The 23,825-nt window shown below is 35.5% G+C and overlaps 5 protein-coding genes across 11 annotated transcripts in view; 3 read left to right on the top strand and 2 right to left on the bottom strand.

Annotated features, from left to right (window-relative positions):
- Positions 1–7,857, top strand: part of magi2b (membrane associated guanylate kinase, WW and PDZ domain containing 2b) — a 76,682-nt gene extending 68,825 nt beyond the window's left edge. For 4 of the 5 annotated variants that reach the window (XM_089127403.1, XM_039658119.2, XM_089127402.1 and 1 more), the window contains 4 exons: positions 316–459; positions 1,275–1,413; positions 1,820–1,908; positions 3,074–7,857. In XM_089127403.1, coding sequence (XP_088983529.1) covers positions 316–459; positions 1,275–1,413; positions 1,820–1,908; positions 3,074–3,130 — 429 coding nt within the window. In that variant the 3' untranslated portion in view covers positions 3,131–7,857. The remainder of the gene's footprint in view (positions 1–315; positions 460–1,274; positions 1,414–1,819; positions 1,909–3,073) is intronic. The other variant, XM_039658121.2, reaches the window with a different exon arrangement.
- A 265-nt stretch (positions 7,858–8,122) lies between these two features.
- LOC120469188 (uncharacterized) lies at positions 8,123–9,044 on the top strand. Of its 2 annotated transcripts, XM_039658015.2 has the most exons (4): positions 8,123–8,326; positions 8,416–8,485; positions 8,566–8,844; positions 8,958–9,044. In XM_039658015.2, exons 1-3 carry the CDS (start codon positions 8,199–8,201, stop codon positions 8,830–8,832), a joined length of 465 nt encoding a protein of 154 aa, XP_039513949.2. In that variant the 5' UTR covers positions 8,123–8,198; the 3' UTR covers positions 8,833–8,844; positions 8,958–9,044. The 2 variants fall into 2 exon arrangements, with proteins under 2 accessions (XP_039513949.2, XP_039513948.2); XM_039658014.2 differs by having other exon boundaries at positions 8,566–9,044.
- edc3 (enhancer of mRNA decapping 3 homolog (S. cerevisiae)) lies at positions 8,867–23,783 on the top strand. 2 transcript variants are annotated; one of them, XM_089127409.1, is made up of 8 exons: positions 8,867–9,044; positions 9,190–9,228; positions 17,965–18,137; positions 18,288–18,577; positions 19,274–19,618; positions 19,696–19,849; positions 19,930–20,147; positions 21,085–23,783. In XM_089127409.1, exons 2-8 carry the CDS (start codon positions 9,223–9,225, stop codon positions 21,417–21,419), a joined length of 1,521 nt encoding a protein of 506 aa, XP_088983535.1. In that variant the 5' UTR covers positions 8,867–9,044; positions 9,190–9,222; the 3' UTR covers positions 21,420–23,783. The 2 variants fall into 2 exon arrangements, with proteins under 2 accessions (XP_088983535.1, XP_039514004.1); XM_039658070.2 differs by lacking the exons at positions 8,867–9,044; positions 9,190–9,228 and adding an exon at positions 17,584–17,734.
- On the bottom strand, positions 9,613–14,618 carry ergic2 (ERGIC and golgi 2). Its single transcript, XM_039658010.2, has 14 exons — positions 14,452–14,618; positions 14,045–14,190; positions 13,543–13,651; positions 13,403–13,449; positions 13,251–13,318; positions 13,134–13,174; positions 12,880–12,981; positions 12,378–12,473; positions 12,161–12,216; positions 11,828–11,926; positions 11,088–11,185; positions 10,776–10,938; positions 10,622–10,701; positions 9,613–10,536 (listed from the first exon to the last, which is right to left on the bottom strand). Exons 2-14 carry the CDS (start codon positions 14,148–14,150, stop codon positions 10,471–10,473), a joined length of 1,131 nt encoding a protein of 376 aa, XP_039513944.2. The 5' UTR covers positions 14,151–14,190; positions 14,452–14,618; the 3' UTR covers positions 9,613–10,470.
- On the bottom strand, positions 14,810–16,727 carry kxd1 (KxDL motif containing 1). Its single transcript, XM_039658012.2, has 5 exons — positions 16,666–16,727; positions 16,358–16,459; positions 16,121–16,273; positions 15,813–15,859; positions 14,810–15,385 (listed from the first exon to the last, which is right to left on the bottom strand). Exons 1-5 carry the CDS (start codon positions 16,686–16,688, stop codon positions 15,129–15,131), a joined length of 582 nt encoding a protein of 193 aa, XP_039513946.2. The 5' UTR covers positions 16,689–16,727; the 3' UTR covers positions 14,810–15,128.
- Positions 23,784–23,825: the final 42 nt, after the last annotated feature.

Below are 23,825 nucleotides of genomic sequence, written 5' to 3'. Positions count from 1 at the left end.
ATTATTTACACTATAAATGACATTATACTGTAACTTTTGATCAATTATAATTTATCCTTGATGAATGAAAGTATTGATAACAAAAAAGCAGAAGAGACTGATAACAGCTTAATCAAAAACGTTTGCACCGCAGTATATACACAGAATATGTTTACAAATATTTATCTCATATAATGATTTTTTGGTCGTTTTAGTAATAAGTAAATATATATAAATTCTCATTAAATTGGATAAAAGCTCAATAAAAGTCAAGTGTGGGGGTTGTCAGCGTGCCAGACTTCGATTTTTTTTTTTTTTTTTTTTTTTAATTTCTAGGACTATGACTATTTCACTGTGGAACTGGAGAAAAGTGTGAAGGGATTTGGCTTTAGTATCCGCGGGGGACGGGAATATAAAATGGACCTGTTTGTGCTGAGACTGGCTGAGGACGGACCTGCGATCCGCAACGGCAGAATGAGGGTGAGAAAACTCAGACACGTGCATTCTGAGATAGTCAGTTCAAACTGTTAAATGGAAAAGGGTTTCGATAATTGCACTTTTACAAATAAGAGTCTCACTCTCAAACTGTTAAGATCTATTTTGAACATTTCACCCTGTGTAGAAAAAAAAACCCCACATTTTATTTATGTAAAATTATATCTGGCTTGCAGCATATACTGCTGTTCAAAAGTTTAGTTTTTCTTGTTTAAAGAAATTTACACTTATTCAACAAGGATGCGTGAATTTACAGACCCCGTAAAGGGACATGGTGGTGGGGAAAAAATATTATATAGAAAGCAAAGTCATTGCTTTTGTGTCTTCTTGCAAAAGTTATTGAGAGGGAATGTAAAGTTTATTTGGGGAACGTAAAACATTTGCGAGAGAATACAAAAGCAATGACAATTTTCTTTTTTTTATATATAGCAAAAATATATAGCATATTAAGCAGCACATCCGTTTTCGACATCGATAATAATAAGAATTGTTTATTGTAACGATGCTGAAAATTAATGAATTACATTTTCAAATTCAAGCAGTTATTTTTAATTTTAATATTATTTCACAGTATTACTGTTTTTACTGTAAATAAATCTTGATCAAGAGACTAAGAGACAAAAAAAAAATGGTACAGACCCCAAACTTTTGAATAGTAGTGTATTTGCACTTATTACACGACTCTCTAGATTCTAGAATACTTGATTCTGATTGGTCAGTTATCATACAATAAACACCTTCAGTGTGATACAAGATCCTGACTCCGGAATCTCCCCTCCGGTTTTTCCTCATGTCCGCAGGTTGGAGATCAGATTATTGAAATTAACGGTGAGAGCACGAGAGACATGAGTCACGCTCGCGCCATCGAGCTCATCAAGGCCGGTGGTCGTCGAGTGCGTCTGCTGTTGAAGAGGGGCACGGGACAGGTGCCGGAATATGGTGAGTATCGCAATACACACAGCCAAAAGAAAAGATTATATAGCGACTTTTCAGATGGACATAGAATTGATAATCATGATTTAAAACTATAAACCTGCTGATTTTGGCCAAAATAATAGAGCGAATGCTCTTAGATGCACTTATTGGAGTCCAACGGGGGACAATCGCTCAAGCGCTACACTGTGATCTTGATGGTTTGCTTTTGCTGAAAGCCTTCTGTTAAGAGCTTAAAAGCCTTTGATAACTTACTATATCAATTGAACCTTCAGTGAACTTTCATTCAGTGATGTAACGTCTGGTAGGCTGTAACCAGTGTTGTCTTAACTCCTCTCTTCTATTAGCTGCTCTGTTTTTCTAACTCTTCTGTGCAATGCAATAGTTCAGTCTTTTACTTCCTGTCCTTTAGGAATGGTCTCTACCAACCTTTCCATGTGCATGAAAAGCGACACTCTAGCCTCACCCTATTTCTTCATAATGGGACACTCTAAAGACACGGTTCGTGGCATCCTGCATGTCTTTCTGCTTGCGTTCTTCTATAACTGTCGATTTTCATTCTGCTTCTGTTCTGTTTCTGTTTGCATTGGCATGCTAGCATACGCTGCATGTCTGGGACTGTGATTGGTCACAAAGTGTGTTTGTGTATAGTTTTGTGTCACTGTGAATGTGTGTGTGTGCATTAGTAGTTAAATTACAATCAAGCTTCCCATTACTAACAAAAAGTATCAAAAAACATTGTTATTCAAGGGGTAATATTTTAAATATATGACAATAAGATTATTTATTAACAAAATAATCTGACAAAACTATAGGGATTAAAAATAGGGGGGTAATATTTATTTTTTATTAAATTCTGTTTAAAATTAAGTCATTATTACATATTTAAACTATATATTTAAATTATATTTACAGGATTTGCATTTATATAATTCAAGATTCAAAAATATACATTCAGAATTTTCATTTATATTTATATATGTATATTCAGATTTACATAGATATATTGATCATTTGCATTTATATATTTAGAATTATAACTATATATTTAGATTTACTTTTATATTTCTAGGATTTTGAGTTATGACTACAAATACACTATTTAAATTTATATTCTATATATTTAGGTATACTGTATGTATTCAGATTTATAAGTAAATATTTGGATTAACATGTAGATTTTTATTTGCATTTATATATTAGCATTATAGCTATATGTTCATATTTTCATAACTTCCTTTAGGATCTACAAATATAAATTCAGATCTCATAGAATGATTTCCTGTTAGGCCCTTCGTAATTCGTATGTATTCGTATGTATATATATACAAATGTGCTAAGTTCAAAATATAGTAATGAATGCTGTATTTCATAAAATATCTGACTATGCAAAAGATATAAAAGGCCACACAGAGTAGTTAATTTACATAAACCATTCAAACGAACCAATTCACTAATATGAATCAAACTTACCAATGTTATGAGGGACGGTATCATTGTGTTACGTTACATGTTATGCTAATGCTAAATTAGCTTGTTACTGGAAATTCTACTAAAAAGATTTAGTCCATTGCTCCTCAACGCTTCCGTTTTGTCCGTTGGCAGTAACCTTGATGTGCAGGCAGGTGTATCGGGTCATTTACAGGATCTTTATGTTTCCTGGTAGACAGTGCCGCCTCCCGGAGTGCTGTCTCTCCAGCCGCCCCTGCCTTGTCGGAAGTAGTCTCACCCCGCTAGCGTGACATTGCCCTTCGCCGTCACCTGTCATCTCATCCAGCCTCAAACCCTGGACTTTCAGTGGCATTCTGTGACAGTCTGGACCAATCACAGCACCCCCTCATGGTCCGTTTTGTGGGGCTTCGCCTGCGCAACGAAGGGTGGCAGGTCCACCTGTAAGAGCTGTGATTTGAACAGCCTATAAAACAGAGAGGATGGATCATAAAAGTCGAAATATTAAGAACAGATGGAGACGCATCGACCTCAAATGGATTGTCGCATTCAACTTGCTTTTCATATAGTCGCTGATCCAAGAGTTTTTCTGAACAATCCAGATGAACGGCAGCCAAAGACGCGTGGCTCGCCCTCTCGCTGTTTAATTCTGGATCCAGAGCGGAAGCTTCTCGCCGGGGAACGAGGCAAACTTTCAACACCTCGTTCTTCCGTTCTGTGGACCCGAGCTCTCTCTATTTGTTTATCTTGTAGAGGTTGTTTATTTTTTGTATCATTTCAAGATGTTGAGAACGAGCCCCTAGCGATGCTGGGGGTCAAATATCGCAAATATATGTGTAGCATGAAAAGAGATTCCCGAAGAAACACACAAACTTCAGTGTTGAGAACTTCAACGTTTTAGTATTGAGTTTCATCATATGTCTGATGGGAAGAAGAAAAAAAACGTCACCATAGACATCGTAAAACACTGACAGTAAATATAAAAGAAGGCCGCCATGATGGAGATACAAGGTAAAGTATCACGCCGACCCATTCGGGCTGAATTATGGGAGGTAAATGCATATCAATCGCCAAATCTGCCGCATGGACGTATCCCTTTAGAACCCAAGACAATGTGTTGCATTAGTATGGTTTAGTCTCTCGATGAACCCCACCCAGACAAACGTTCGGTTGCATCGCCAACTGAACCGAAGAAGGACCGCAGATGTTTCTGAAGCCTCAGTGCGTCATTCCGTGTGCCACCACTGTGGATTTGGGGTGCCATCTTACACCTCACAAGCTTCATTCCCATGTCTCTGATGGCTCTGTAGTTCATGGGATCTAATTAGCCGAGCTAATTAAAAAGGAGGGAGTTCAGTTTGGTCTGAGACCAGGAGACATGTAGTCTTTTACCGTGTCTTAACCAAGTGCGACAAATTTTCCTATTCGCTCCAAATGCGAAAACGCTACGTAGCGCGAAAAACACATCTAGTCAGAATGTATTAGATGTGTAATAAACAGCAATGTGGGTTTTTGGACCATTAACATGTAACTATAAGTGGGGCTAAGTAGCCTACCCGTAAATGTGGATTTGGGATTAATTAGATGTAATTATGGGTGGGGCTACATACATGTCAATGTAAATTTTAGACCAATGAGATATACTTATGGAGGGGGCTATATATATATATATATATATATATACAGTATATATATGTAAATGTGGATTTTGGACCAATAAGATGTAATTATGGGCGGGGCTACCTGGCATTTTTTTCATTTACTTTTTTGACGCACATTCCTGGTGCAAGATTTCGGTTATTCGCCGATTTTGATATTGGGTATTTGCCTGTTTATCTTTTTAGATTTCTCTTGCTGTCATCTAACTCACTCAAAGTTAATCTTAAATAATTTAATAACACTATTAAATGTGATCTTTGGCTAACCTCACAATGAATATGATTTTTTCATACTATACATTCTAATATTGTGATGCCTAAATTCACTTTTTTTATTTTTTTATTTTTTAAGTGTTTTATTTTTTTATTTATTTAAAGTAAATGTAATGGTGATCGCATGTAACGTGAACTTTAAATTCTGGTCACTTTTGGTTTATCGTTCGACACTCAAACCTGGTTAAGACACGGTTAAGGTTCAGCTGGGAGGTGAGGAAAAGGGGTGTTTTTAAATGATATGGGCATGATCAGGGTCTCTCTAGCATGAATGGGTGGGACCCAGTTGTATGGGGCAGAGTGCCTTACTGGCAGGAAAAAGAGCAGTATGAATTATGCATTTTACATAAAAAAAATAGAAACATCTTAAAGGGTTAGTTCACCCAAAAATGAAAATTACGTCATTAATTACTCACCCCCATGCTGTACCAACCCCGTGAGACCTTAGTTCGTCTTTGGAACACAAATGAAGATATTTTTTTATTAAATTTGAGAGGTGGATCACTGATGCATAAACATTTTCTTCAATGACTTTCTGGGCCGTCAAGTTTCAATCCTTTAGGAGCCTATGTGGCTGTGATCCAGCTCTCAAATTTAATCAAAAATATCTTCGAAGACGAACGAAGGTCTTACGGGGTTGGTAAAACATGGGGGTGAGTAATTAATGACTTAATTTTCATTTTGGGGTGAACTATCCCTTTAAGAGCTGATCTTTTGTTTTCACCTTTGATTTCACGGTGACAAATTTTCCGATTTTTTTCTGATCTCGTGAAAATATTTTGTTAGTGAAAATGTATAAAGATCAAAAATTCTGATCCGGCACATGTGGACAGCGTTATGAGAAAATAAGGAGATAATATATCAAGATTTTGTGTTTGTTCTGGCAAACACTGTTTTATCCAAACCTCTGTCATTCTGACCTTTTCAATAGAGGGAAGAGACTGTGTGTTAATGCGTTTCATACGGTGATAGTGATCAACAGAAACATTTACAGTGATTGAATCTCAGTATGGAGGGAGGGTTCGATGCCATGCAGTGTTTCACCTCTTTTTGTATTCATTTAATTGTGAAATTGTCTTATGCTGCTCAGCACCTGTCATTCTGATCGCAGGCTGATAACTGTGCCAATTCAATTGTTTTTGAGGTATGTGGAATGTATTTCCGGATTTTCAAGCGGTTTCTTGAACTATAGGATATCCTGAAACTGCATCCAGAGATGTATTAAAAATATTGCATATCAATTTAAGCTTATCACATTCCTACTTCTCAACACTGCAAAAAAAAAATAATAATAATTTTGTCTTGTTTTCCTGTAACATTTTCTAAACATCCTTAAAACAAGTTTAAGGAATAGTTCACCTAAAAATGAAAATTATAATCCTATAATTTACCATAAAGCCACCCTAGCTGTATATAACTTTCTTCTTTCAGCCAAACACAATCTGAGTTATTTAAAAAAAATACCCTGGCTCTTCCAAGCTTTGAAGGAGTGAATGGTAACTGAGATTTTGAAGCCCAAAAAAGCGCATCCATCCATCATAAAAGTAATCCACATGGCTCCAGGGGTTAATAAAGGCCTTCTGAAGAAAAAAAAAATCAGTAACACTTTACTTGAAGGGGTGTGCATAAGAATAACATGACACCTTCATAATCATGACATATGTTATGAATATGAATGAAGTTTTATGCGTGTTTGTGACAACTGTCATTAAGTGTCATTTGCTCAGTTATGACTTTTTGAGATGTCATTGTTATGACACCTTGACATAAACCAATACATCATAACCTGTCAGTGTCTTTGACATGATAACTTGACATTACTAAGACAACACAACCTGTCATAAACATGACATAGCAGATTAATTATCAAACTTAAGAAACCACTTAGCTTTATTGGTTAACATTACATAAACTGTCATGTGGTTGGTTTTGACATTGGCTGTCATGAGGCCATTATAACTTTTTAATGACAAATTCAATTAGCACCACATGACAATTTAACTTCATTTTATGTCAAGTTGTCATGACAAAGACACTGACAGGTTATTATGTTATGGTTTTTGTCAAGATGTCATAACAAAGACTTCTTAAACAATGTCATATTTGCATTCAAAATGTCATTATTGAGCGAATTACACTTAATGACAGTTGTCATAAACAGACATAAACCTTACTTCATATTCATAACATATGTCATGTCATGATTATGAAGGTGTCATGTCTGTCTTATGCACACCCCTTCAAGTAAAGTGTTACCGTTTTGGGTAAATACCGTCGAAATGCGTAAATAAATTTAAAAAAAATAATAACTTGAGTACAAACCTCACTAAATTTGGTTACTTTTATGCTTAAAATAAGAAACAAAACTATTTGCTAGTGGTGTAAGAAAAATAAGCCTATTTCAAGATCAAGTAGATTCATCTTGTTTTAAGGATGTTTAGATGTTTGATGGAAAACAAGAGTGAAATTATGAATCAAAAGTTTTTTGGGGTTTTTTTTTTTTGCAGTGGAAACAAGATAGTGTATATTAGTAATGTGTGCCACAATAAAATGCTCCCTGTTCATATCTCCCTGATGATTTTTGTAGCTAGCACGTAATATCTGTAGTCTCATTGATTCCATCATCGGGTGCAGTGTGCTAGAATAAACAAACTGCTGTTTACATGGAGAGACAGACTGCGAGAAACGCTGAAGGAAAAGGTAGATGCATTTATTGCACAGCTCATAGCTTTTACTGTTTGAAGCTGTATCCTGCCTGCTGTGAAAAAAAAAAGCATTTTATATTACGGAAGAAAATATTGAATCTGGGAAAGATGGCACGTACCGCTGCCCATTCAGATCAATATCACTGTCTAGTGTTAGATGTGTATTTACCTTGTACAGCTGTACTCCTATAAATATGGTTTAATGTATTATTGATAGTTTCAAAGACTAAGTGATCAAATATTTTTATGAAATGCAACAGTACGGATATAATAAATTTTGCTAAAATCTTGTTTACCTGTATGATATTCTGATATACTGTTAAATAAACTCTGACAAGGTCTAAAGTTCTTTTTATAGTTCTGGTTATACTCTGGTTGTGTGAGCAGTTATTGATCGTACTGAAAAATAATTACAACGTACTTGACACTTGAATATTTATGTATGATATGTATGTGTGTGTGTGTATGTTTATATTTAGTCAAACACACTAGTATGATGTTCCTATACAAGTGTGTTTGACCTATTGATTCAACAAGGTGCTGAAAGCATTGTTTAGAAATGTTTTCTTGTGAAATGATAACCATATTGTTCTCCAGACCACAAGGTGGCACACACACAACATTCATTATCTTAAAAACAGCCAAAGAAGAATTTAAAAATAATATTTCTTGGCTGGTTCGGTACAAATGAATCGTAAACAACATAATGTCCGAAAAGCACCGACACCTTCCACTATGGATGGTGAAATCTGACGTTGAATGCAGTAAAGATAAAGAAGTGGAAAAGAAGAAATCACATAAAACCTCAACAAAGAGAACGAGGAAGCGACGGAGGTAGAAACACCTTTAAGAACTATGATTTATTAATAATAATGCGAACGGACGTTTCATGAAAAATTGTTTTCGCCCAATGTCTTTCTCAGTGTCGTCACGTACTGGATGAACGAGAGGGAGCTCGTGGAAACAGCGCTCAGCATTTTGAAGGATGATAAGGTAAAAGGATTTTGACTCATAATAAATGAATTATTTATGGCACATGACACAGACCTATTAATATTTCTCTTATGAATCAGTCATCATGTGCTAGAGATGCAATGCAGGCCCCGGAGGAGGTAATGCTCATTCCAGAGACAGATGAAGACACTGGTGACTCGGATGTACAGGACGTTTCAAACATTGCCGAGCAAGAGACTGTACCATATGGACACTGCATGGAAGAAAGTACCAGTACAAAACCAGACTGCCATTTAAAACCTTCTCCTGATGCTTCAGGAACTCCAGAGAATCCTGGCGTGGATGATGAGGCTCTTGAGCTAGTTCGAGAGATTTTTTTCACATAATTTAAGCCTAAAGTACACAAAAGTTTTGTTACAGATAATTTGACCAACTATTTTAAGAGATAGGCTAATTAATCATTTTCTAACCCTCATGTCTGGCTTACTTTCTTATGTGGGACTAAAAAAAGAAGATAATTTGAAGAATATCCCAGTTGCTCTTTTCCATAGTTCAAGCAATCGGGGACTTGGAGCTTTCAACTTTCAAAAAGTGACAAGTGAGTCGCCATAACCACTTTTATAATCCATTTTTAGTCTTTTTGGAGCTTGACAGCTTTCTAATGAATTATGATAAACTAACAAAGTATTATCGTGTAGGAAACAGTTGAACATTCTTCAAAAGTTCTCTTTTGTGTTGCCTAGAACAAAGGAAGTCATTAATGGGATGGGAATGACATGAAAGTGAGTACATTACATTTTTATTATTATCTCTTTTCACATTGTTATTGTAATCCAGTTATGATTTGTATGGTCTGTTTGTGATGTGCTGGTAACAAGGTTGATGTTTGAACAAAGGTCATTTCTAAACCAATTTTTGGTATTTGCACACATGCACTTTCTTGGGTCTTTTGGGAAAGAAAGAAAATGAGAATGTTTAATTACATGCAAGAATAAATTGTATATGTATTCGTTTGAATTAAACCCGAGCCGACTAACCTCAGGTTTACATCCTTCAAGAGGAGCCTAATGTAAGGTTACGAGGACAAACTATAAAGTCAAGATTTTATTTTGCTGCTCAGGAGACAAGAACAGACAGGGTGACACTCAAAAACAAAATCACAGGTGTGCAGGTGTACAAGAAAGTGTTTTTATTTGGACTCTCAGAAGACACGCTGAATAATAGGGAAGAAAACGTCCCAATCCTGGGGAATGTCATGTTGAAATTTATAAACTAAGCAAAATACACCAACAGGACTGGACGTGACTGTAATTTATGATTTGCCTTTTCTGATTTAATTACAGCAGGAACACTAATCAAACTAGGCTTTAGCTCAAGAGTCTGCATCAACAGTGTGATCTATAATCATGTAAATATAATGCGGGAAATGATTTAGTACATCAGAACAAATGCTTATGCTTTATGCAAAACATACTTTAAATGAATTATTTCACACAATCTCTTAAAATGCATATGAATAGAAAATAATCGATCTTTCCTGAGGTGGAGATCTCAGCTCTGACTGGGAACAATCATTACAAACATCCCAGCCAGATGCTAATACTGTCGTGAATGGGTCGTGTCTGAAATGTGCATATTTTAAGATTGTATGAAAAGCCACTTCGCCCGAGACTAAATTGTCAGATAGTCAGATCTGCACTTTTTAAAGAGAGTATTTCATGCAAACGAAGACGATCAAATTATAATTTAAATGCCTGTATTTAGAAATATTTTAATAAAAATATAAGATGTTTTCATGAATGCAGTAACATTAACAAGCTTTTATGCAAGAATCTTTTTGCAAGAAAGAAAAAAAAAGCTGTCCAATCATTTAAATTCATCGATTTTTGCACCAATCTAAATTTTCTGTGTAATGTTTATTGTCAGTGCAGTTGGGTCTTTACAGTAACACAAATGACAGTCAAACTCAATATCATGAATTAACTGAATCAATCTTAAAAAACGTGGTGAGTAGAAGAGCCCGGCTATTGTTCGGCGTTCTCAGAAAGAAGTGGCGTCAGGCTGTTCATGTGGCCATCAAAAACACTCATCTAAAGACAAAAGACAACAAAAGTCAATGCTCAGTTCCAAAACATTAAAAAAAATTCTGCGTAAAAAACCCCAGCTCCTACTTACAGTCTTTGGCTTGTAAACGCCTAGTTTAAAACGACAGCAGACCACGTCTACGCAGAAGCCAACCAGACCATGTAGCATGCCTGCAGAAACAAATCACAATTATGGAATCATTTCAAATGACATATGTTTGATTAGCAGATATCTTTCCATTTACCTGTTGTTGAGAAAATGCCTCCTATGATGCCACAAAGGCGCACGAGGAACTGCCATAGGGGCATGTGCTGCTCTGTCACCTTTACCATCAGAGAGCTGATGTCATACTTCATAAAGATCCCCGAAACCCCATGACTCCCCGCTGCGTGGTTTATCACTCGCTCCTAAAGAAAAGAGAGTCCTGCTATGAGAGCAATGCTATGTACTTTTTAAAATTCAACTTTGTAAAATATTGCAAATCGTGTCAGTTTGATTTGTAACTTTAATTAAAACAACAGATGGTTATGAAAATGTATTTTGAAGCCGTCTGTACCCGTTCAGTGACTGAATACTGGTGTGTGTCCGCTGACAACTTGTACGTCTGCAGTTTTGTGGGCACAATGGTAATAAAGTACTGGAACATCTGATTATCTAGCAAAAAAATAAGACAGGGTAATCAAAAATTTTACTTTCGATTATATTGTCAATCTGACTACTTAATTAAAGGAAAAAATATAATGAATTTGAACATTTCTAAAATGTTCTGAATTTTGGACTCCTTTAAATGTTTTGAATTTTGGATAAATAATTGTTTATACTGTATTTATGCTAATCCAATAAGTTTATATATATATATATATATATATATATACACACACACACACACAAAGAGGTGAAACTCGAAAAAATTAGAATATCGTGCAAAAGTTCATGTATTTCAGTAATTCAACTTAAAAGGTAAAACTAATATATTATACTGTATAGACTCATTACATGCAAAGTGAGATTTCAAGCCTTTATTAGTTTCACCTTTTAAGTTGAATTAATGAAATAAAGGAACGTTTGCATGATATTCAAATTTTTCGAGTTTCACCTATATATATATGTGTGTGTGTGTGTGTGTGTATATATATATAGGTGAAACTCAAAAAAATTAGAATATCATGCAAAAGTTGATAATATAATTTGAGTACAAATTTAATTGAATTAGAAAAATGCAAAAATATATATTTTAAATTTATATTTTTTAAATTTTTTTCCCTGAAATTTTTGATAAATGTTAAAATCACTTACGATCTGCAGACACTTTTTCTGTGCCATCTAGTGGATTTAATATGCCTGGTATTTCCTCTCCAAATGACAGATGGTCTATCCGATGGGAGAAGTTGTATGCTGAAAAATTAAACAGTCCTACTTATTAGCGAACTGACCTTTTGGACATGAATCTTAAGATACCTTTTCCTTTTTTTAGTGGAACAGATGTTGCCTTCTACTCTAGATGCAAAAGCACTGGATACGTTTAGCATAGAATGAGCCATTCAGAAAATATCTGGAGCACCAAAACCCACTTCCAGAACATGCATATGAACAGACTAAGTTACGGTCTGAAAAAGCTCTTCAGCTTACTCTCATGGCTGACCAGGGCCGCTAGATGAGCATGACCTCGAGGGTGGGGGATGGCCCTGAAATAAACAAAAAGAATAAATACATTTCAGTCTTATTCGATCGAATGGGCTCTTCAACTGACATTCAAACTAAAAGCAAGTTTGCAGTACTTAAAAACAACTTTTACTGGAGCCAAAATGTGATTGGATGCAAAAAAACAGAATGAAACGAAACATACTTGCCAACAGTGATGTGGAAATTTCCCGCTACTTTATTAACATAGAGGTGTCCATGAATCCGGCAGGAATTTAGAGGCTGTGTGGGGTTATCTTCCCTACACGGTCAACAAAAAATCACATACTCCTTTAAGTCACTATGAAATCAAAATGAATTTTGCAGTATTTATTATAAATTATTTATCTGTGCACATTTTATTATTCATGTCCCTTCTTTATTTAAAATAACTTCCCCTCCCTCTTGCAGTGCCATCTCTTCTCCGATGATGCGTTTACTGGAAAAAGGGTCCCACCTTATGTGTCACATTATGTCTACAACCTGTCACATAAGATTGACCAATAGCAAACCACAACCATCCAATCAATTCCCGATGGACAAAATCAAGCCCCGGCTGACATACATGTCACAATTGGAAATAAAAGACTATCAAAACTTCCATTTCATGCCGACTTTACGTTTGACGTGGTGTAATACGTTCTCGTACAGGTGTCGTATGTTCTGACCTGGGTGGGAGAGCAGTGGGGGCGCCTTTCATGACATTCTTGAACAGAACATCTTGGAGTGAATGTTCCTCACGCAGATGTTCCTGAATGAGCAAAAGTGTTCTGAGGGACAGGAAAAGGATTTTCCTTTTAATAATTACATGTTTATATTGACAAATATATGACATTACAAATGTGTCCTAAGGTCACATGTGACAGGAACCACTTTGGAGGTTGAAAATGTAGTTGGTATCAACAAGTAAAAATAAATGTACCTGTGCCAGATTCTCTGCTGAGGAGAAAGGTCAAAAACAACCTGTGAAAGAGTCATAAATATGTTACGGCACTGCTATTAAAATATACTTGGAAATAAGTAACATTCAAATACTCACGGGTTCATACAGCAGGCCGTCAGATGCCACCATCGTCTCAGCGAGATCCAACACATCTGCACCAACAACTGAAACAAAAATGTTTAAAGATTATTGACAAATTTATGTTGTCAATAATCATACAACACATGACTATAGAAAGATTTACTTACATTGGCACCTCATGGCAACTGTAATATCAATATTAATTCGTAGTTTGCTGCAAGATGAAATAAAATGTTAGTGTTTTTAATGCACATCTATATTATATGCAGATACAAAATAACAATTTACTGCTATGTTAAAGAGTCACCTAGTAAAATCTTTATCCACTTCATACTCGTACTTCATCCATGTGTCCCTATACACAAAGAACTCAAAGAAGGCCAAGAGTGCCATCGCCGTGAAGGCCAACACAGACACTGAGAAAGAAAAATTTAAGATGTTTCAATAGATCTATTTATCTATAATCATTAACTAAAGTTAAATAAACATTTTTTTTCAGCAATTTCACAGTGAAACATTTCTCATTTTCATTTAGTATAACTTGATGAACTAAAACAATAATAATAATAAAATAAAAAGTCATTAAAAATATATTTACTTTTAAAATACGTTAAGAACTCAAGAATATTAAGAACTCATTCAAAATGTTTATTTTATTCAAAAATAAAACTAACAGTATCTCAACTACTACTGTACTAACTATACCATATTACTACTTATACAAACAAATAAATAACGCGTGTATTTATGTAAGTTAGTCTCTTTAAACCAACCACCCTGTTGATAAATGAAATCTCAGCTCATCTAACCGGTTCCTCCACTGGCTGTTGTCTCCACATAACTCTCAGGAACCTTGGGAAAAGCATCCAACTCCTTCACAAAGTTCAGGGCTTTCTTCTTGTTCAGCCTCCTCATCGTCACAGCAGTTAGCTGTAATCTTCCTCATGAATTTAGGCTGCAATTCATCATTTGTACGTCAAGAATTGCACATTTATGAGCAGTAATTACAATAACTTTCTATGTTATTAGCATACAATGCTAAATATACGAAACGTTTAAATACATATAAGATTTTAAACATTTTTCAAAGTGAATTTATTTCAACAATTTGTTTGTGAAGGCTCGTTTATTTCAGTTGTCTATGGTTACTGTGTTAGCCACTGCTAGCCGTGCACTTGTCTGGCTTGCCATTTTCATTAATCCGTTCTCTACTTACCTCGAAATGCTATTTAAAGTGGCTCATTGCTTTAAAAATACATTGTTTAACTAAATAATTCTTTACATTGAGCGTTTTGTGAAATAACGGACAGACACGTAGAGGGCTAAGTAGTGGTACGCGACGCTGATGAGCTGAAGTCGCGAGCTTCCGGTCCGGTGAATTATGGGAAATGTAGTTATTTTACTGTATCAAAAATACGTGGAAAAGTGGGTGGATTAGGAATAGAATACTAGCGTACTACTAGTACCATTTCTATTGTTATGTCTTAGTAAATAAATAGTAAGATTAGTAGACAGTTCAGAATTTAGAGTAAAATCCAAGTAAACAGAGTCTAATTAAAATAAAAATCTGACAGTCACAGTTACAAAGCTTTTATTCATGACAAGCATTTCTGAGTCAAAAAATAATAATACTAGATAATAACTATTGCGGTTTTGAACATGAAATATTACACAACACCAGGTAAACATGTCTGTATTTAATTGTATCATAATCATCTTTGGAATTGTTTTATCTGCACAAAATAGTTCAAATTAATTTTCAAGGTTATTACCACAGCAGTCATTTAAATATATGTCACAGAAAACTGAAAATAACACCAAATTAGTAGCACAATTTTACACAGTAAACATTAAATTGTAGACTTGCATCATTAAGTGGCATCTGGATGAAATTTAAATGTCAGCTGAATCTGGACCTTCGTCCCGTAACACTGCCGGTTCGTGACTGTCAGAGGTTGGTGTGCCGGTGTTCTCTTGAGAGGGGTCTTCGGAACAGCAGCTAATGGTGGGTGATATCACATCAGGGCTTGTGTCACATGACTCTGTGCTCTGCTCGGACGTTGCAGTGGTGGTGATGGTGGTGGCCACACTGGGGGGGATGGGGTCAAACTCATCATCATCATCCTCCAGGTTGGAACATTCATTGATGTCTTTTGGAAACAAAGTGTTAAAAAGATTCAAAATACAGTAAATTCGTACTTGCTGAATAAAAGTATTAATGTCTTTATAGAAGTCTTATTAAACCAAATTTTTTAACTAATAACTGATATTATTTTTTTTTATTTGATATTGAATTGTGAATATACATTTCTGTACTTTTTAAGATTATTTTGTCATCATTTAGCTGTGAATTAAAGAAAGAACACTAGATTAATTCTAACTAAGTAATTAACTAACTCATTATAAGATTGAACTTATTTTAACATGGCCAAAAATCTATTGACTTAAGTTGTGTTTTACTTCTTTAATATCATATATGTGTCGGTTAAATTCCATTACATAATTATCAAGAAAATAATCATTGCCACAGTGTTAATCGTAGTGTATCACAATATAAAATAATGCACATTAACTTACTGCTAAAGGCCTCTGGATATTGTTTCGCAACCTTGCCTTTTAAAGTCCTGAGGAAACACAAAATCATGTAAGGAAATTGATTGTTACACCATACGTTGTAATATTATTATTAAACATATGTTAAATAATATATTTCAGATATTATTTGCACTTTCTACTTCAACAATTTGGCCAGGACAACCCAGCTAGAATGTATTAATGTTATCATAAGCAAAAGCTTGCCTGTAATGGATGTACAGAAATGTGCACATCAGATCTTAGTTGTCCAACATTACCCTAATTCAACGTATTGTTAGTGGATGTAATACCTTATTCGTCTGAAGATGCTGTCCAAATCTTTCTTCATCTCTATTAATGTACGGGTGTGCATTAGAAAGTGTTCATTCATCTGCTGTAAGCGCACATTGGAGAGCCCATTGAAGTTGATCAGCATCTCATTGGTCTTCTCAAACCGGTCCAGCCTGGAAGACATGCAACAAAATCAGATTAAAAACCAAGTACAAAATGCTGCCTAGGTAGGTCACTCACTAGATAGGGAAACCCACATATGTCTCTGAGCTTGAATGATGGCGTTCACATCCTCAGAGTTCACCATGCTGAGCATCCTGTTACAGAATATTCCCGATGCGGTGGGCTCCATGATGACGCTTTTCACAGAAACACAAGATATTAACGTTACTAATTAATCAAATTAGTAGAGTACAGTAGAAGTACAGTCGTCTACGAGGAAATATATTCACTATCTGACTCAGTTGGTTTAAAATAAGTCTTCATTTGATGCCAGCTTCGCAGTAGTTTTGACGCAAATGCACACGCTCTTTTGATATATTTGTGAAACGATTAAAGAATTTACCGCAGCGAAAAGCAGGCAGACATTTTTGTTGTGATATTGTCACATGATCACATGATAGTGAGGTAATTTGGGAGGCGGGATCACGGATGATTTCTAAGCGTTGATTGGCTCTCCAGAAAGAGCGCCGTGTTTGATTTTTATTAAAACCAGGAATAATTTTGTTTCATATTATTTATTAAACAACAATAAAAACACTGTTTAACACACTAATTTGTTATTTTTCAACATTATTTCTGTCAAAATTATGTCTGTGGTCTAATTAAAATTCCATGAAATTTGTATCTGTCATGAAATATTATAAAGCGTTTATTCATATTTCATTCATAATTTTACTGGTCTATAATGACAAAATATGTATATATTTCAAGTAAAATTGTCACAGTTTTCACAGTCACTTTTGTGGAGTGTGTGTAGGAATTTGTAAAATAATTAATAGTTAAGGCTAAAATGGGTGTATTTGATTTCACCCATTTAAGGCTGTCAAAGGCTTATCTAAAAATATCAGATGTTGGATATATATATATATATATATATATATATATATATATATATATATATTATCATTAAATAATAGCATTTTATAAATTGTAATAAATAACGACAATTGTCAATTATAATTACATTAATACTATTATTAAATTAAGCAATATTCGCCGTCAGGTGCTTTTGTTTATATTTTAAGGGAAGAAAAAAAAAGGCTTAAATATTTTTTTTTCCTTCTTCCCTTAAAATATAAACAATATAATTAATAATTGTCGTTATTTTTTACAATTCATAAAATACTATTATTTAATGATAAATTAACAGTAATTAAATCAAATAATACGAATGAATATGAATGAATAATAATAATTGCTTTTTGTAAGATTTTTAAGTTTATCAACTCAATGTACTTTGGCGGTTGTCCGGTAAGTGGCAGTAAACACAGATTCAAAACTGATCCTCGATTACAGTGAATCGTCAAAGAAGAAGCCGTTAGCGCAGTCGAGCTCTTTACAAGAGTTCATCAAAAATCTATCACGATTTAACAGTTACCCGTATTATTTAAAGGATTTGCTCCTGACAACAGGTGATGAAGTCATTTTACTAGTTTTAAAGCCGACGACGGAAAAAAAGTAGCTTAAAGCATTTGCGTCTTGTACATCTAGCTGGCTAACATTAGCATCTTCTCATCTAACATTCGATACTTAATTTATCCACCCATTTTAATGTATTCACACATTCCCAATTTTAAGGATTATGTTTAAATAAAATAAAAAATCATAAAGAATAACAAACGTCTTTTTAATCTAATTTCAGCTGGTCGGAATGGCATCAGACTGGATTGGTTGTCTTGTTTCAGTCCACTGTGGAGCAACACTAGGAGTGTATCAAGGAGAAGTATCTTCAGTAGATCAGACCAGCCAGACCATCTCTCTCAGACATCCCTTCCACAATGGAGTCAAGTGCACTGTTCCTGAGGTCACTTTCAGGTAAATAATAAATCCTATGCTTTGCCTGACATTGTATTTTTCTGTTTTTGATCCTTTATGAAGTTCAAAGCTGTTTCTAGGGCAGGCAGCCTTTTCTCAGTGGACACAATTTATAACTGTATTAAACGAGCACACCTTTCTAATCTGTAGTGCCATGGACATTAAAGATCTCAAAATCCTTGAGATCCGTAAGAGCTTTGCTGAAGTCCCGAAGCAGAATGGTCCAGACTCCAATTCCACATTGACGCCGCATAGCGGACGCAAGGACAAGGGTGGTGGCGCCCTAGTCAACAGCGCTCCTGTGACGGTACCTAATAAAACTGAACCCAAATTGCAGGAAGGAGGGCTGTCCCCAGTGCCACACTACTCCAAGAGTTACGGTGAACGTCACATGGACGTGGCTGGCCAAAGTAAAGGCTTTAGACGAAGACACAATTCCTGTGAGTCTCATCTGTCATTGGGTTTTGAAACAAATACTTCAGATCTTAAAAAGGTTTAAGCCAGTTATATCTTTTACTGTAGTGTGTCAGTAGAAAATATCAGTTTACATTTCCTTTTTGCTGTTAATTATAATAAAGTAAGATTTTTATATACTCCACACGGAGATCTGATCTCACCATCATCGAGTCTGTCTGTGATTACATGAAGAAACAGAAAAAAAGACTAAATCCAGAAGAACTGTGACAAAGTCTCTAAGATGCTTGGAGAAACCTTCTTGCAAAGACACTTAAAAAACTATCTGCAAGTGTACCTGGACTTTTCAGGGTACCTGGACCCTGAAAAGCAAAACTATTGTATTAAATAACCGTATTGATGTATAATAGTAACATTTTTAACATATTGATATTTTTGTTATTACAAAATAAAGATTGGTAATTAAATAAAACAATAACAAAACAGGGATTTTACTATTGTAATATTTTATTGTAAAGTATTTAGTTAAAATATTAAGCAAAATATATTTCCTTTATAATACAATTTTTACATTTTCAAATTTAAAATTACAATACTAATTTTATATATATATATATATATATATATATATATATATATATATATATATATAAATATATGTATACATGCATGTATGTATGAATGAAAATGACTAATTCCCACTTTAACTTCTTTGTTTCTAGGGTCATCTAGTGGCAAAGGTCCAAATCAGGTCACACCAAAAAAGAACGGCCTGAAGAACGGAGGGCATATGAAAAACAAAGACGATGAATGTTTTGGAGACGGTATAGACGATGTTCTCGATGAGGACTTTGATTTTGAGGGGAACCTAGCGCTGTTCGACAAGGCTGCGGTGTTCTCGCAGATCGATTCGTCAGAACGGCGAGGCAATGGTGCGAGATCTCGAGGGACACCTGGAGAGCAAACACCATCACGATACCGGCATGACGAGAACATCCTGGAGGCCAAACCTGTCGTCTACAGACAGATCACAGTTCCACAGAATGGAACGAAAGAGTATAGCACTGGTACGAATCTAACCTCATGAACTATTAAATAATTTAGCTTACTGGTCCTTTATCCTAATTCATGCTATTTCTCTCAGACTCAGGGCTGGTGGTACCCAGCATCTCTTTCGAGTTGCACAAGCGTTTGTTAGCTGCAGCAGAAAGTCACGGTCTCTCACTGGAGCGCAGGCTTGAGATGACGGGCGTATGTGCGAGTCAGATGGCCCTCACGTTACTTGGAGGCCCGAACAGGTTTGTGGGGCTTAAACAGGAATTGCATTGTCAGAAATATCTCCAGAGAGTGTTTATCATTGGTCTGGTTCTTCTCGTAGACTTACTCCAAAAAATGTGCATCAACGGCCCACAGTGGCCCTGCTGTGTGGACCACATGTCCAGGGCGCTCAGGGCATCAGCTGTGGCCGTCACTTGGCCAACCATGAAGTGGAGGTCATCCTTTTCCTGCCAAATTTTGTCAAGATGTTGGAGGCCATCACCAGTGAGCTTGCACTTTTTGGGAAGACGGGAGGCAAAGTGGTTTCTAATGTGAAAGGTGTTGCACTGTTGCATCTACATTTAATAATCATGCATGGTATAACATGTAGGTGTATATTAGGGATGTCATTTTACATACATTCCCCTAATCGAGCGTTGTTTAAATTAATGAACAATTAATCGGTTAATCTTAACCTCTTAAATCCGAGGCAGGGGGCTCTATTAGCTTATAATGTTATATTTTAACAGGCATAATTAAGCATAAAAATAACTCCACAAATTAAGCCAGCTAATATGATTCATATTGGAATTAGATATATATATATATATATATTATTTAAATATAATAATTATTTATTTTAAATATTATATTCAAATTATATTTTTAAAAAATATGACTGCAATGAAAATGCAGGTATTGGTGAGTACTAAAAATGGAAGTATTGTTCTGGAAAAAGTGGTATCGTTGCATCCATTCAAAATAGTATAGAATCGAAGTAGTCTATTTAATGGTTGTCAGCTGTACAATGGAAATAATATTTAGCTTAATGTATTGTATCCAGACTTTTAATTTTAGGCATCCGTAATCACATTAAAGAGCAGCATTGGGCTTTATCAACTAAATCAGAGACCCAAAACCCTCCCCTCATTTATACCAGATCTGAGCATTTGTGATTGGATCACCAGTTTTTTTTTTTTACTCAAAGATCTGTTTCCATCAACACCCATTTGGTGCATGAAACCTTTAGCATGGTTTCTGTATCTCACATACGTTCCTAACACACCCACATGAATGCTTTGTTTAGATGGGCTTGGAGGTCTTGGAAACTTCCATACTGAATTGCAAAAACACATTTACTTTGCATCCACCCACCCTCCTTACATAATATACCAGAACACCTATGAAAGTCAATGAAGATGTTATTTAGATTTAGAGTTAAACTACTTTGGTCTAATCATCCACTCATTTAAAACAAATGTCATTTCGCCCTCAGACTTGCCTGAGACGCCAGTTGACCTGGTCATAAACTGCCTGGACTCGCACGAAAACGGATTCTTGAGGGACCAGCCCTGGTACAAGGCCGCCGCCGACTGGGCCAACCAGAACAGAGCCCCCGTCCTGAGCATCGACCCTCCAGTAAGTGGACAGGCGCACGCCGTAGAAGCCAAATGGTCACTTTCTTTGGGTCTCCCACTTCCTCTATCCGAGGGCGCCGGCCGAGTCTACTTATGTGACATCGGCATTCCCCGACAGGTATTCCAAGAGGTGGGGATCAAATACCACTCCCCCTTTGGATGTAAATTCGTCATCCCGCTGCACTCCGAATAAGCCATTGACCTTCACGGTTAAGGCTCACTGAACCTGCCTTAAAGATTTAAAGAATGAACAGATGTCGGTTTGAATGTTGCAGCAGAACTGGAACTTCTCAGTCTCTCTTTTTTCTCAATTTCTGTGATGATTCCCATCAAAGGGAAGTGATGGAAAACGATACCAGCTCTTATGACAAACCTGATATGATAAAAGTGGAACCAATATCAGTATACTCACCACCGTCTGCTTCATATTCTTACAGTAATCTTCCACACAGCCGCTTTAATATGCAAGGCTGATCTTTTTAGATGAAAACACTTTCATAAACCATTAATAAATTATGCAGATTTTTCACACACAAAAAAAAACATCAAAACTGGCTCAAACTTAATACAACTTAATTGGTCTTATGGCATGTTTGAATCTTATTTTGTTACTTTCAGCATCTCAAATAGAAGAATTTGCTTTTTAGTTTACAGTCGGATGTGCTGATTTCGACCGCTTTCATATTTTCAGCGAAAAATGTGCATTAGATGAGGGTTTTGCTTTTTTTTTTCCCTCCCTTTTTTTCTTTTTGTGCCAGATTGATTAAAGTCAGTGTTAAGGCACTGAGATTGAGGCAGTTTATTTGCTTGCAAAAATCTCGTTTCAAAGCGTTATTTGCTTTGTTGACCAAGCCCAGTGTGCTGTAAATATGTCAGATTGACTGGGTTCTTATCAGTGATAAAATGTTGCACACTTGAATGGTAAGGTAAGTGTACTAAAAAACTGTTTGTCAAATTGGTTGACTTTGGACCATTGCTGACCATTTTAAGCAGTCATTGGCCAATGTCACCAATTTTCTTATGCTTATATTCATTGCTGGCAGCTCTTTAGATCCTGTTTTAAATGGGTTTCAGATGGAGTCGGTATTGCTTGTTTGGTTATATCAAACCAGGGTCTTTTATTAAGAGAGAGGCTCAATGTGTCGCAATAAACCTGCTTGCTGAAATCGATTTGTGATTCTATAATAGGTTATATTATTGTGTGCACAAACCCATACAGAGCAGAAAGGTAAATGGGTAAATGAATTATGAAAGCACTGATAAAGACAAAGAGATTTTTGTGTGTACCTGCAGATTACCGTATGCCTTCAAAGTTAAAATAAGAGGCACTTACTATTCAGGATCCATATGTAACAATAATGAACTTAAAATTGTTTCACAATTGACGCCAGTAATAACGTACTGCTTTCATAAGACTTATTTCTTTTTTTCATCTGTTTAAGCTTTATTGGATTTGAATATTTTTGTTTCTTCCTTCTCCCACGTTTAATTTAGAGGATTTTTTTTTTCTCTGCTGCATGACTTTATTTTTGTTTTCTGTTATTGAAGCTATGTACAATCTAGGGGTGAAATCTTTAAAGTTGAACACTCCAGATGTCTAATTTTCTTGTCATAAGTGTTTAGGTAAACAAGAAACCTTACTCATCAGCTATTCTCATTCTTGAGAAAATTGAAAAATGTGAATTTTGGCTTTCCTATTAGATTTTCTGTTGATGTTTGTGTCTGTAAGGTTATTGGTGTGGCCTCTGATGGAGAGCCACTGGGCTCACTGAAAGTAGCTTTTGAGCTTAAAAGCAAAAACTGGATGAAAAAAGGCAATTGTTGAAAGCATTAACACGTTAATGATGTTAAAAAGATTGCACTGTCCATGTTTTGAGAACACAGGAAAGGAAAGGTAAATCTTATAGTGGATGAATGCAGATGAGAGAACATATGTTTAATTATACAGCAGTTACTGATCAAATCCAGCACGACAAGCTTAAATTTGTGGCAAAAATCACTTGCTGGTTACTTGAGCTTAAAAAGTATTACTGCTGTACAGGTTTTTTTTTATTCAATTGAATATTTGATGCCTTAGATGTATGTTAAAATGCAGTTTGATATAAATCATTCCTCTGTAGGAGTTTGCTTCTAAAAACTGTGACCAAATTCTGTTGAGCGATTTTGAAAACGTTTTGTGATGCTCATTTTTGTGGCTGGCTCCCCCACATTTGTCACAATGACATAATTGAATACGTTTCTGAAGGTTCCGAGAGGTTTTGTTCAGTATCAAAAGTTGAAAGCAACTTTCCATTCCTTTTTTCCATTCTTATGCCTTTTTCTTTACAAAAGCATGATATCAAGGTTGTTAGCATTGCATAATTTTATCATTTATATCTGCACCTGTTGTATAAGGCAACAATTCAGTAAACTGGTTTAGACAACAACATCATTACCAATAATTGTGAATTAGTGACTGTTGGGCATAATTCTGATATCACTGGAAACCTTACATGCTTAATACTGTCAACTTTGAAGTTTAAGGACTGAATAAATAAAGAGAATGGAGAAAAAACGCTGTATGGCTCTCGTTGTATTATTTGCATTTTCCACCTTACAG

The sequence above is a fragment of the Pimephales promelas genome, chromosome 25 (genome assembly GCF_988280905.1).
Source record: "Pimephales promelas chromosome 25, fPimPro1.hap1.1, whole genome shotgun sequence".
NCBI classification, from domain to species: Eukaryota; Metazoa; Chordata; class Actinopteri; order Cypriniformes; family Leuciscidae; genus Pimephales; species Pimephales promelas.
This window is presented reverse-complemented; position numbering and strand designations above follow the sequence as displayed.

Bases quoted from the DNA above. Each gene is read 5' to 3' on its own strand.
- kxd1 (XM_039658012.2), bottom strand. From the start codon at position 16,688: ATGTCTGCCTGCTTTTCGCTGCG. The intron at 16,460-16,665 runs GTAAATTCTTTA...TTCTGTGAAAAG, and splicing joins TCTGCCTGCTTTTCGCTGCG to CGTCATCATGGAGCCCACCG. The intron at 16,274-16,357 runs GTGGGTTTCCCT...CATGTCTTCCAG, and splicing joins ATTCAAGCTCAGAGACATAT to GCTGGACCGGTTTGAGAAGA.
- edc3 (XM_089127409.1), top strand. The intron at 18,578-19,273 runs GTGAGTCTCATC...CTTTGTTTCTAG, and splicing joins TAGACGAAGACACAATTCCT to GGTCATCTAGTGGCAAAGGT. The intron at 19,619-19,695 runs GTACGAATCTAA...TATTTCTCTCAG, and splicing joins AACGAAAGAGTATAGCACTG to ACTCAGGGCTGGTGGTACCC.
- ergic2 (XM_039658010.2), bottom strand. From the start codon at position 14,150: ATGAGGAGGCTGAACAAGAAGAAAGCCCTGAACTTTGTGAAGGAGTTG. The intron at 13,175-13,250 runs GTGAGTATTTGA...ACTCTTTCACAG, and splicing joins ACGGCCTGCTGTATGAACCC to GTTGTTTTTGACCTTTCTCC. The intron at 11,927-12,160 runs GTAAGCTGAAGA...TTAATTTTTCAG, and splicing joins GGCCCTGGTCAGCCATGAGA to CATACAACTTCTCCCATCGG.
- LOC120469188 (XM_039658015.2), top strand. From the start codon at position 8,199: ATGTCCGAAAAGCACCGACACCTTCCACTATGGATGGTGAAATCTGAC. The intron at 8,327-8,415 runs GTAGAAACACCT...TGTCTTTCTCAG, and splicing joins AGAACGAGGAAGCGACGGAG to TGTCGTCACGTACTGGATGA. The intron at 8,486-8,565 runs GTAAAAGGATTT...CTTATGAATCAG, and splicing joins GCATTTTGAAGGATGATAAG to TCATCATGTGCTAGAGATGC.